The 11,163-nt window shown below is 70.6% G+C and overlaps 1 protein-coding gene across 1 annotated transcript; it reads left to right on the top strand.

Annotated features, from left to right (window-relative positions):
- Positions 1 to 2,516: 2,516 nt before the first annotated feature.
- TBKBP1 (TBK1 binding protein 1) lies at positions 2,517 to 10,419 on the top strand (the record flags this gene model as incomplete). The annotated part of the gene is made up of 9 exons (XM_082010477.1): positions 2,517 to 3,036; positions 3,114 to 3,236; positions 3,317 to 3,421; positions 3,944 to 4,097; positions 4,193 to 4,371; positions 4,461 to 4,510; positions 8,922 to 9,040; positions 9,332 to 10,077; positions 10,291 to 10,419. The coding sequence occupies exons 1-9, from the start codon at positions 2,815 to 2,817 to the stop codon at positions 10,417 to 10,419; spliced, it is 1,827 nt and encodes a 608-aa protein (XP_081866603.1). The 5' UTR covers positions 2,517 to 2,814.
- Positions 10,420 to 11,163: the final 744 nt, after the last annotated feature.

The raw sequence follows: 11,163 nt of genomic DNA, 5'->3' as shown, positions 1-11,163 counted from the left end.
GTCCCGGGGACCCGCCGTGCCGGGGGGGGGGGGCAGCCCCGGGGGCGGCACCGGCGCGTGGTGGGGGAGGGGCTGGCGGCCGCCCGGTGCCCACGTGGTTTCGCGGTGTCTCCGGAGCGGAAGAAACGGCGGCCGACACCGACACCGGGCACCGGCACCGAGACCGACACCGGCGGCGGGGAAAGAGCCGCGTCCCGGCGGGCGCCGCCGCACCGCAGCGCCGGTGAGTGCGGGCCTGGGCCGGGGGAACCGGGAACCCCCGCCCCGCCCGGGCCTGCCGCCCCCGGCCCCGGCCCCCCCGCCCCCGGCGCGGCGACCCCCGGCGCAGCGACCCCCGGCGCGGCGGGCAGCGGGCTGGGCGCAGGGGGGCGGGCGGCGCCGGGCCGGGGCAGCCGGGGTGGGTTTACCGGAGGCGCCGGGGCCGCCGCAGGCCGGGCTGTGTCCGTGCCCGGGCCCCGCTCCGGGGTCGAGGGGCACGCTCGCCCCCGGCCCCCTTTGCGCGCAGCCTTGCAGCCCGCCCACGTTCACCCGGGGCCGTGGCACCGCGCCCCGGCCTCCCCCGGCCCCGGCCCCGCAGCGCCCGCCCCCCCCCCCCGCGGCGGGGAAGCGCCCAGAGAGGGCGAAGCAAATGAGGAGGGGGCTCGCCCGGCTCCGGGCGGGGGGTGCGAGGCCGGGGGCGGCCGCCCACCGAGCGGACCCTCCCAGACCCCCGCCCTCCCCCCCCCCCGTGGCGCTGTGCCTCTCCCCACACGCCGGCTGGGTGCCGGCAGCCCGGCGGCACCCGCTGCCCGCCACAGCCCGGTCCCATCCCCACCGGGGCACCGAGCTGCCTCTCGCCAAGTGCCGGGGAGCTGCAGCCCCATTTTCGCTCTCTTTAAAGGCTTTTCTAGGCCTCGAGGAGGGGCCGACCGCTGGGAACGTGGAGGGAGCGTAGCCAGCACGGTGCCGTGGGGACCTCCGCCGTTGCCCCTGGAGCCTAATGACAGCGCCACCATCTTCCGCTGACCCTCTGGTGACTGATCTCCTGAGCGCCTGCCCACCACGGCTCCCTGCCTGCGCTGCCCGCACTGCCGACGCCTGAGACGCGTGCCTGCGCCGCAGCCCTGCCCAGCCCGCACGGCCTCGCCCCGCACCCGGGGCCCGCAGCAAGGCAGGTGTCGTGGTATGATCCAGATGGGGAAACTGAGGAACAGTCTGGGGAGTCGCAGCTCTGGGCCAGGCTCTGGGTGCAGAGCTGCTGCCGGGCCCCGTGAGTCAGGGAGGGAGAGGGTCCCGTCCCCGCTCGGCACCGGGGGCTCCCCGTCTGCCTGCACGGTGCCCCCAGGCAGCGCCCAGGCAGGGGTCTGGGCACCCACCGGCCCCGTGACCCTGGTCTTGCTTTGAGGGGGTCACCAGGGACTTGCGGGGGTCTTGTCTTGGCTTACGGGGGTGCCTCAGTTTCCCCAGGGGGGTGATGATGATGGTGCCCTCCCTGCCCAAGCAGAGGTGGGTCCCCTCCATCGCTACCCTGGGGGGGCAGATTTAAGGCCCTCACGGCGGGGGACGCAGAGGCGGGGTCGTGGTGCTGGGCGGTTTATCCGTGTTTCGTGCTCCTCATCCCAGCGGAGGCCGCAAAACGTGCGGCTGTGGCAGCCCCCAACCGCTGCAGAGCTGGGGGGGACCTGGGGGGTGTCTGCCCCCCAGGACGGAGCGGGGCGGGGGGTACCAGCGGCCTGGGCTGGCCCCAGGCTCCCAGCAGCAGCTCGGGGGGGCCAGGCTGTCCCCCCCCGTCACCCTGCAGGTATTGCCTCCCTCTCCTGGCTTTGTGCTAGGAATTATTAGGGCGCCGGTGGCTCCCAGATGTCTGCCCGGGCCAGCGAGGCTGAGCGCGGCCAGCGGCCACCCCGGTGCCTGCAGTCCCAGGCGACAGTGCCAGAGCACCGTGTGCGGGTGCCGGGGCTCAGCGCCACGGTCGCTGCCTCCTCGCCGGCTCGAGGCCCGTTTTCCCCAACGGGCCGGCTGTGCCGAACGGCCTGGGTGCCGTGGCAAAGCCGCCGGTGGCAGCGGCTTTTGGGAGCCTCAACCACTCAAAATCCTCGACCGGGGACAAATCCTGCGGTGCCGGGTGGTGCGGCAGAGCAGGACGGGCAGGATCAGGCCCCCCCAGGCCGGTTCGGGGGCTGCGCCATGAGGCAGGTGGCTCCCCGGGGGGCGAGTGGCAGTGCCGGTATATAGGGCACGGCGCAGGCCGCGTGCCGCCGCGGAAGCGTGGGAGGGCGCGAAGCGGCTCGCGTGCGGTGCAGGGCAGGAGGCAGCGGCACCGGCCGCTATTTCTGGCGCTCGCTCCCAGGGGGACGTGGGGAAAGTCACCACATGCCCCCGGAGCCGCTCTGCCGGGGATCCTCTCTGCCACCCCGGCTCCCCCCTTGTCCCCAGCCGGTGATAGCCCCTGCTGTGGGGGCTGCCAGGACCCCCGACACCCCCTTTCCCCGGCGATCCCCTGGCCGGTGTCTCCCCGTGGCCCCGGGGATGCTGCGGGGTTGGAGCCGCTGCCGGTGGCGGCTCCCGGGACCGTCCTTCTTCCACCGCCCTTTGCCGTTGGGACGCGCCGAGCTCTGCAGACGCCGCTCGGTCCCCAGGGCCTGGCCGGGCTCGGGGCGGGGGCCGATCCACGGCCCCCCCTGCCCCAGGCCACCTCCTGCGCCCGGTGCCTCCGCAGCCCGGCCGGCTCCGGGGGCTTCGGGCTGCCCCCGGCTGGGTTCATCCCCGCTTCGCCTGTACAGCGAGGCCGCAGGGTCACCGGCAGCTGTGTGTCCGTCCGTCCCCAGGCAGGACATGGACTCCATGTTCGAGGACGACATCAGCATCCTGACGCAGGAGGCGCTGGGGCCGGACGAGGACTGGCTGGACAGCCCCAACACCGACCTCTCGGGCGAGATGTGCTCGGCCTCCCACTTCGCCCTCATCACCGCCTACGACGACATCAAGAACCGGCTGACGGGGCTGGAGAGGGAGAACTCCACGCTCAAGCGCCGGCTCAAGATGTACGAGGTCAAGGTGAGGGGCCGGGGGGGGGCCGGAGGCGGGGTGCGGGGCCGGGGGTCCCCGCTGACGCCTCTGCCCCACGGCTGCAGTACCCGGTGATCGGCGAGTTCGGCGAGGAGCACATCTTCTCCCTCTACGAGGCCAAGGAGACGTCGCTGCTCAAGAGCGAGAAGGCGTCGCTGCAGCAGCAGCTCAACCAGTTCCAGCACGAGGTGAGCGGGGCCGGCGGGGCCGGGGGACGCGGGGGGGGTCCCCGAGCTGCCCACCCACCCCTGCCCGCCCCCCCCCCCAGCTGCAGAAGAGCAAAGAGCGGGAGGAGCAGCTGGAGGAGATGATCCAGGCCTACGAGAAGCTGTGCGTGGAGAAGGCTGACCTGGAGACCGAGCTGGGAGAGATGGTGGGTGCCGGCGGGTGCTGCTGGCCGGGACCGGTGCCTGCGGAGGTTGGGGTCCCCTTCCCCGATTTCCGACGGAGATCGCTTCTCCGTCCCGCGGGGCTGCCAGTGTCACCACCGGGGCTCGGTGGGGGCGCAGGGCTGGGGGGGGCTGTGGCCACTTGACCCCGTTTTGGCCACGCCGGGGGTCACCGCCATGCGCGTGGCTTGCCTTTGCCCCCGTCTCTTCCCGCTCCCGCGATGTCAAGGGACGCTCCCAGCTCCAGCCTGGTGCGGGGCCCTGGCCTGGCGTGGGGCGTGCGGCGTCGGCCGGGTGTCCCCGGCCCCCCCAGCCCCAGCCAGCACGATGCTCTGCCGGCCCGGGGGCCGCCCTCGCCGCGCCACCCGCTTCTGGGCTGCCCACGTGCCGGGGACGGATCCCACCGCCCTGCCACGGCGGCCGCCAGCTCCATGGGGACGCTGAGCACCGGGGTCTGTTGGGGAGGGGGCAGGATGAACCTCGGCCTTCTCCCCCTCCCCGGGCAGCGGGCGCTGGTGGAGACGCACCTGAGCCGCATCCGGAGCCTGGAGCAGCAGCTGCGGCAGCGCGACGGCAGCACCTTCCCGGGGCTGGGCACCCCGCTGCCGGGCCAGGAGGTGCCTTTCCTCGCCCTGCACCCCAACCCCAGCCTGAGCCATGGTGAGCCACCCCCTCCCCACCCTGCGGGACCACCCCCGGACCCCCTCCTGGGGGGGACGGCCCGTGCCGGGGGCTGAGCCGTGCTGTGCCCGCAGTGCTGGAGCGTGCCGGGGGCTGGCAGAGCCGGGGGCTGGAGGCGGCAGGGCGGCTGGAGGCCGAGCTGGAGGCGGCGCGGCAGGAGGCCCAGCGCGCCCAGCACCGCGAGGAGCATCTCAAGGCCGAGTGCGAGCGGCTGCAGGCGGAGCTGAAGCACCTGCAGGACACCCGGGAGCAGGTACGGGGCAGGGGCGGGCCGCGTGGGACCCCGTCCCCGTCCCCGGCGGGTGGGGGTCCGCGTGCTGATGGGATGTCCGCTCTTTCCAGGACCAGTCGGAGCGGGACATGGCCTGGGTGAAGAAGGTGGGCGACGACCAGTAAGTGCTGGGGGGGGGACTGGGGCGAGGGCGGGGCTGCAGTGGGGGGTCCCCCCACCCTGGCGGGGAGGGACGGGGGCACGCGGGGCTCTCTGCTGGGGCACCGCTGGCTTCAAGGCCACAGGGTGTCCCGCGGGGGGACGGGACCTCCCTTTGGGCAGGGTCCCCCGGCGCTTCCCCCCGTTGCGGTGCCGCAGGCAGGCGGGATCCCGCACCCGCTGCGCCCCGGGAGTTTGGGGTTGCATTGGGCTCCAAGCACGGGGTGGCCGCAGTCCGGCGTCCGGCACCGTACAGGCTGCGCGGCGCCGGCTCGGCCAGCGTGCCGCTGCCTCCAGAGGGCACTGATGGCTTGTGGCTGCCGTGCAGCACCGAGCGGTCACCGTACAGCACCGCGCAGCACCGAGCCGTGCCGTGCAGCCGCGCCAGGCTGCGGGATGCCGGTCTGGTGGCACCGGCTGGCACCGGGAGCACGTCCGGGCCGCCCAGAGCCGCCGGCTGCCCCTTCCCCAGCTCAGCCTGGCTCTGCACCAAAGCCTGCCGGCAGCATTTCGGTTTGCCACGGTGTAACTGATGTGGAGCCGTCGCGGCGCCGGTGCCAGTGCCGGGAGTTCCTCCTCCGGCCCTCACGCCTCTTCCTGGCCTCCCACTCGCCACAGCCATGAGCTCTGGGGGCTCCGTCGGGCCACCCCCGGGCACCGCTGGGCCGGGGACCGAGCACCTCGGATTTGGGGGTTTGGGCCAAGACCCCCTCAAGTCGGGGGAGGGCTGGGGAGAGGCAGGCGGCGTGGCTGTGCCGGGGCAGGGGCTGCTTCCCACAGCCGGACCCTCCCCGCGGCGGCGGGGTCCGCAAAGCAGCTCTGTGCCGGTGCTGAGGCTTTCCCTAAAAGCAGCGTCCGCAACCCCTTTAATTAGGCAGCGGCCTCGTTACCCCGCCATCCTCGCCGCTTCAGCCTGGCACGCGTGTCCCCGCCGCGGCCGCTGCTCGCGAGGCGGCGGCAGCAGGACTTCGCACCCCCGTCCCCCCCGCCCCGTACCGTGCCGCCGGGCGGGACACGCCGATCTGGCATCGCGGCTCCTCCGGGCACCGCGGGCCGCGCTGGGCGGCGAGGCAGCGGGGCCGGCGGCCCGCGCCGAGCTGTGGACAGATAAAAGGTGACGCGCGGGGACGCGCCTGGCGTGGGGCTGGGAAGGTGCCGGGGTCTTTGGGGATTTTTTTCCCCCCTCCTTTTTCCCAAGGTGTCGGATGCTTTTGCCGTTTCTTGTCTCCTCGGCATAAATCAGTGCGCGGGGGGGCCAGCCGCGTCCGCGCCGGCGTCCCTGGGGGCTGCCGTGCATCCCGGGGAGGGGGGGGGACCCTCAATAACCCTCCCCGCGCTTGCCCCCCGCCCCTTAATTCACTTTATTTTTCGCAAAGCGCAGCCTCGCCGCGGCCGGGAGAGCCGAGCTCGGCCGCCTGTGCTGTGCCCCTCGGGGCGGGTCCCCCCCCGCGGCGGGTTGCATCCGCAATATCCAGCCCCCCCCCCCCGGGAAATAAAACTCCAAGTTTTATTAACATTTCCCAAACCCACCTTGTTTTTAAGCCCGATTTCTGCAGCTCAGGGTGGGGAAACTGAGGCACGGCTGGCTCGGCACCCCTCACCCCCAGGCCTGGGGGCACCTTCCCCCCTCCCCGGGCACAGCCTTTCTCTGCCCGGTCTTTTCTTGTAAATACGGCTCTTTTTTGTAACTCGCTCCTCTCCACCACTTTTTTTTGGTGTGAAAGGCGCCTTATCGGCGCTTTCCATCTCCGGGTGGCTTTTCTCGCTGGCTTTTGCCGAATTAGTCAGCGTGCCGCCACGGTGTGAGCGGGGCAGGGGTCCCTCCGGCCCACTCTTTTTTTTTTTTTTTTTTTTTTTTAGTTTCTTTTCTTGGTTTTGGGTTGTTGGGTTTTTTTTTTTTGTCCTTTCTGAGGTCCCGGCCGTTCCTTCTTGCCCTTCCTCAGGAGGGGGCCGGGGAAAAGCCGGGAGCCAAACCCCGGGGGGAGCGGGCGGGGGCTGCCGGGGGTGCTTTGCAGGGTCCGTTCCCAGGATACTGCCGCTGGCACCCCGGGCTGATTCAGTGCCAAAAGCCAGGGGTGCTGGGGGGAGGTGGGTCGGGGCTCCCCCCCACCAGCCCCGTGCCCTCTCGCTGCCCTGCTGCTGACACCGTTTTGGTGGGATTTGGTGGGTCTTAACGACTCTTGCACCCACGGGTACCCGTGCCGGGGCTGCCGCCGTGCTGGCTGCCTCCGCCAGCGACGCTGCGCCGGGGCGTCCCCGTCCCCTGCTCCCCTCCCCGGCTCCCCCGACCCTGCGAGAAAGGGGGGGCCAAGCGGCTGCTGGGGTCGCGCTCGGCCCCCCGCCCCAGCCCACGCTCCCCCAGCCCGGCGGCGATGGCAGCTACGCCTGCGGTTCCTGCTTTTATTTCAGTCTTCGCCGGCGTCTTGTTTACCGGGTGTGACTCGCTCAAGGTCACCCCTTCCTCCCCACAGGGGGGGGTCTTGCACCCCGGCCAGCACCCACGCACCGAGAATTAGTTAACGTTGCCACCAAGGGTGGGGGCCAAGCCCCGCTCTTGGTGGTGGGAAGATGCCATCGTGTGTGTCTCTGTGTGTGTGTGTGCGTGCGTGTGTCTGTGTGTGTGTCCCCTCCCGGGTTTCGGGGACCGTGCGGTGCCGGGGTGGGGTGGGGGCAGCCCGGCGGCGGGGCGGGAAGGTTGGGATGTGGTTGGCATCTCTCCGGGTACCGACTGTGCCGGGGCGGGGGGCAGCGGCAGCGCCTCGCCAGCAGCCCTCGCGGCCCCAGCCCCTCTCTCTGGTGGTCCTCGGGGAGGGGGGACTGTGCTTGGGCATCTCTGGCCGGGGACGAGGAGGGGACCGGTGTCGGTCGTCCTGCCAGGGCCGTGGGGGACCCACGCGGTCCCGCAGGATCTGGCCGCTCCCGCCGGAGCAGCGATGCTCCGCGGCGCTTTCGGCAGGCGTGGGCGGCCGGGTTTTCGGCGGCTGTTTTGTTCTCGCGGCTTATCTGCAGTTGCGTATCAAAACCCCACAGTTTGCCCTGAAACGGAGCTTTTTTGGAGGGGTGGGAGGCACCGAGACCCTCCGGCATTTCCCTCCTCTGGCACCAAAGCGCCCAAAAAGCCTTGCAGACCCCCCGGCTGCAGGAGGGTCCCCATGGGGCAGGTCTTTGCCCTCCCCCCCATGCAGGCAGGGGTCCCAGCAGGGTGTCCTTGGGTGGGGGCCAGGGGCTGCTCGCCCCCCTCCCCCCGGCACCTCTCGCTTCTCCGCCCCGGTGCTGCGGTTTTGGCGCTTCCTCCCTGCACCTCGGCGGTACTTGGGGGGGGCTGGGGTGCCCCCCCCGCCCCGGGAATGGCCAAAACCCAGCGGCGGAGCCGTGGGAGCCGGCACCCTCCCCCGCTTCGGGGAGCGGCCGTAGCCTCTGCGCCGGGGTGCTGGGCTCGGAGCCAGGGGCCCACAATGGGCCACGGAGGGGAAACTGAGGCAGGAGCTGGTGGGGCGATGGGGCGGGGGGTCTCGGGGGCAGCCGTGTCCAGGGATGCCCCTGGGTGCTCGTGTCCTCGGTGCCACTCTGGTAGGGCCGTGGGGACTCTGGGGACGTGACATGGGGACCTGGCTGGGGAAACACCTTCCTCTCTTTCTTTTTCACCTTTTCTTTTTCTATTTTTTTCTTTTGAATATTTTCTTCTTTTCTCTCTTTTTCCCTCTTTTTCTTTTTCCCTCTTTTTTCTTTTTTCTTTTTTCTTTTTTCTTTTTTCTTTTTTCTTTTTTCTTTTTTCTTTTTTCTTTTTTCTTTTTTCTTTTTTCTTTTTTCTTTTTTCTTTTTTCTTTTTTCTTTTTTTTTCTTTTTTTTTCTTTTTTTTTCTTTTTTTTTCTTTTCTTTTTTTCTTTTTTGTCTCATCGGGGAGGGGAAGAAGATGGAAGGGCGGGCAGGGGCAGATCTGTCGGCTGCTGTTACGAGCGGCGTCTCCCGGGTCCCCGGGGTGTCACAACGGCTCAGCTGAACTCCCCGCACACAGCGCAGGAGGACATGCCGAGCCCCCAGCCCCGCGGGGCCCTCGGGAGACGGCTTCTCCCTTCGCATCACCGCAGAGAATATGGTTTTGAAAAGCGACACCGAAGTTGGGGAAGAATCGATGACTTTGTCAGGGCCTCCGAGAGCTGGAGGGGAGGGAACGCAGCACCCGCCTCCCTCCCGCTCCCGACGCGCGGGGCAGCCGCGGGCGTGGGGCCGGGTGGTGCACGGCCACAACTTTTCCCTTTTGAGTTTAAAACCTGAATTTGGGTTAATTTTGGGCGCACCCCACGGCAGCGGGGTTCCCCTGGCCAGGGGACCGGGAATGTTTTGCCCTCGGTGACACTTCGTCCCCGCCATAGGGTGAACCTGGCGCTGGCCTACACGGAGCTGACGGAGGAGCTGTGCCGCCTGAGGAACCTCAGCTCCCTGCAGAGCCAAATCCTCCGCGCCCTGCTGCAGGAGAAGAGCCTCAACGGCGGTAAGGGGGTCTCAGGGGGGGCTGCACCCCATGGCTGGATGGGGCTGGGATGCAAAAACCAGGGAGACGACGCTGGCTGCCGTTGTCCTCCGGCTGGTGCCGAGCCCCTGCGTGCAACGATTCTGGGAGCACCCGTCCCGGGGAGCATCCCTCCTACCGGGGGTCCCGACGGCCGCATCCCCCCCATCCATCCGGGATACGCGCGGGGGACGAGGGGTGTTTTCTGTGCCCCCAAGCTGACGGGGGGTATTTTCTGTGCTCCCCCCCCCCCCGCCCCATTTTGCGTTGCAGGCCAGCGCCCCTCCCCGCTGTCCCAGTGCCATTCCCCAGCCCAGCAGCGCCGCTCGCCCGCCCCGCAGTGCCCCTCGCCCGCTCCGCCGGGGCGCTCGGCGGCACCCCAGTGCCAGTCGCCAGCGCTGCAGCGCCGCTCGCCGGCACCCCCCAGCCAGTCGCCAGCCCAGCAGCGCCGCTCGCCGGCCCCCGGCCCCTGCCAGTCCCCTGCCCAGCAGCGCCGGTCCCCCGTGCCCCCCTCCAGCCAGTCGCCCGCCCAGCAGCACCGGTCCCCGGCCCCGCCACCCTGCCCGTCCCCGGCCTCGGCGTCGCCGCACCGGCTGCCCGGCGAGAGGATGGAGCTGGGCTACGCCAAACCCTCCAGCCGCCACATCAAAGCCGGCTTCCAGGGGCGCCGCAGCTACTCGGAGGTGAGCAACGTGGCCCTGTACCAGCAGAGCCGCTCGCTCTGGCTCCAGCCCGAAGCCTCCACGCTCCCCAAGCACCGGCCCTACGGCGAGGTGTACCTGGGGGGCGCGGGGGCCCCCCTGAGCGCCCGCGAGCCCTTCGAGGAGCACGTGCGCTTCGAGAAGCAATCGTCGGATGAAGAGGAGTGGGCGCTCCCCAGCCCCCCCAGCCCCGAGGTGGGGGCCATCCGCTGCGCTTCCTTCTGCGCCGGCTTCCCCACCCCCGACGCCGACGCCGTGCACCGGACGGCCGCTGCCTACGCCCGGGCAGAGCACGCTCAGTCCTGGCCCTCGATCAACGTAAGCGGGACCCCCGGGGGATGTCTTGCGGTGGGTTGGGGGCGGGCGAGAGGCAAGGGAAGCCCCCCACCACGCAGGCAGGGCCTCAGTTTCCCCGTTTCCAACGGGCTGCAGGGCATCGCAGCCTGCAGCCGGCGGCAGGGGGGTGCCGGGGAGGACGCGGCCCCCGCGGGGAGTGGGCGGTGGGCTCAGCGCTGCCCTGTGCCCCCGCAGCTGCTGCTGGAAACGGTGGACGCGGAGGTGCGGAGCTGCCCGCTGTGCCAGCTCGCCTTCCCCATCGGCTACCCCGACGCGGCACTGGTGAAGCACATCGACTCGCACCTGGAGAACAGCAAGATCTGAGCCTGCCCCCTCCCCGGTCTTTGGATGCTGCATGAAAACACACGAGGAGCGGCACAGCTCCCGAAATACCTCCAAGTCTTCAGTAGCTACGGAAAGACTCAGCCCCCCCGGCCCCGGAGCCCCCGGCCCCCCGTAAGTGGGCTCCTCCGCTCCCGCCTCGCCCCGTCCCTGCATCCGCGCTGGCTTTGGATGCTCGAATCGGGGCGCTGGGACAACGCCGTCCCGCGTGGCGGGAGGGGACCCGTCTGCACCCTTGGGTGGCATCTGCACCCTTGGGTGTTGCTGCTTGAACTCAGGGAGGACGCGAGGGGCCGGGTCCTGGATCCGGCCCCCCGGAAGCAGGCGAAGGGGCTGCCCCTGCCCTGGCTGCTTGGGTCAGAATTGGGGGGGGGGGGCAGCTACTTGTTCTCTGTCCCCCTCGCCTCGTCCCACCGCTTCAAGCATCTTTCCCCTCTTTTACAGTAAAAGCACCCCCCTGCCTCCAGCCCCACCTCTGCCCCCCTCCCCACTGCTGCTGCGCAATGAACCCTGCGGCCCGAGGCGCAGCATGGATCCCCCCCCATTGCACTGGGCTGCGTGGCCCCGGGGCTCTCCCTGACCCTGGCCCCCCGGTGCGGGGACAGCGCAGCGCCCCCCCCCACCCCCCCGCCCCCGGGACCCCCCTGCTTTAGCCCAGGGCTGCAGGTGGCTGCTCACCCCGACCCCCCGCCCCATCACCCCCGTCCCCACCACGTTCAATCTACC

The sequence above is a fragment of the Phaethon aethereus genome (genome assembly GCF_964289735.1).
Source record: "Phaethon aethereus genome assembly, chromosome: 25".
In the NCBI taxonomy this organism is placed as follows: domain Eukaryota; kingdom Metazoa; phylum Chordata; class Aves; order Phaethontiformes; family Phaethontidae; genus Phaethon; species Phaethon aethereus.
Note: the sequence above shows the minus strand (reverse complement) of the source record. Positions and strands in the feature narration are given on the sequence as shown.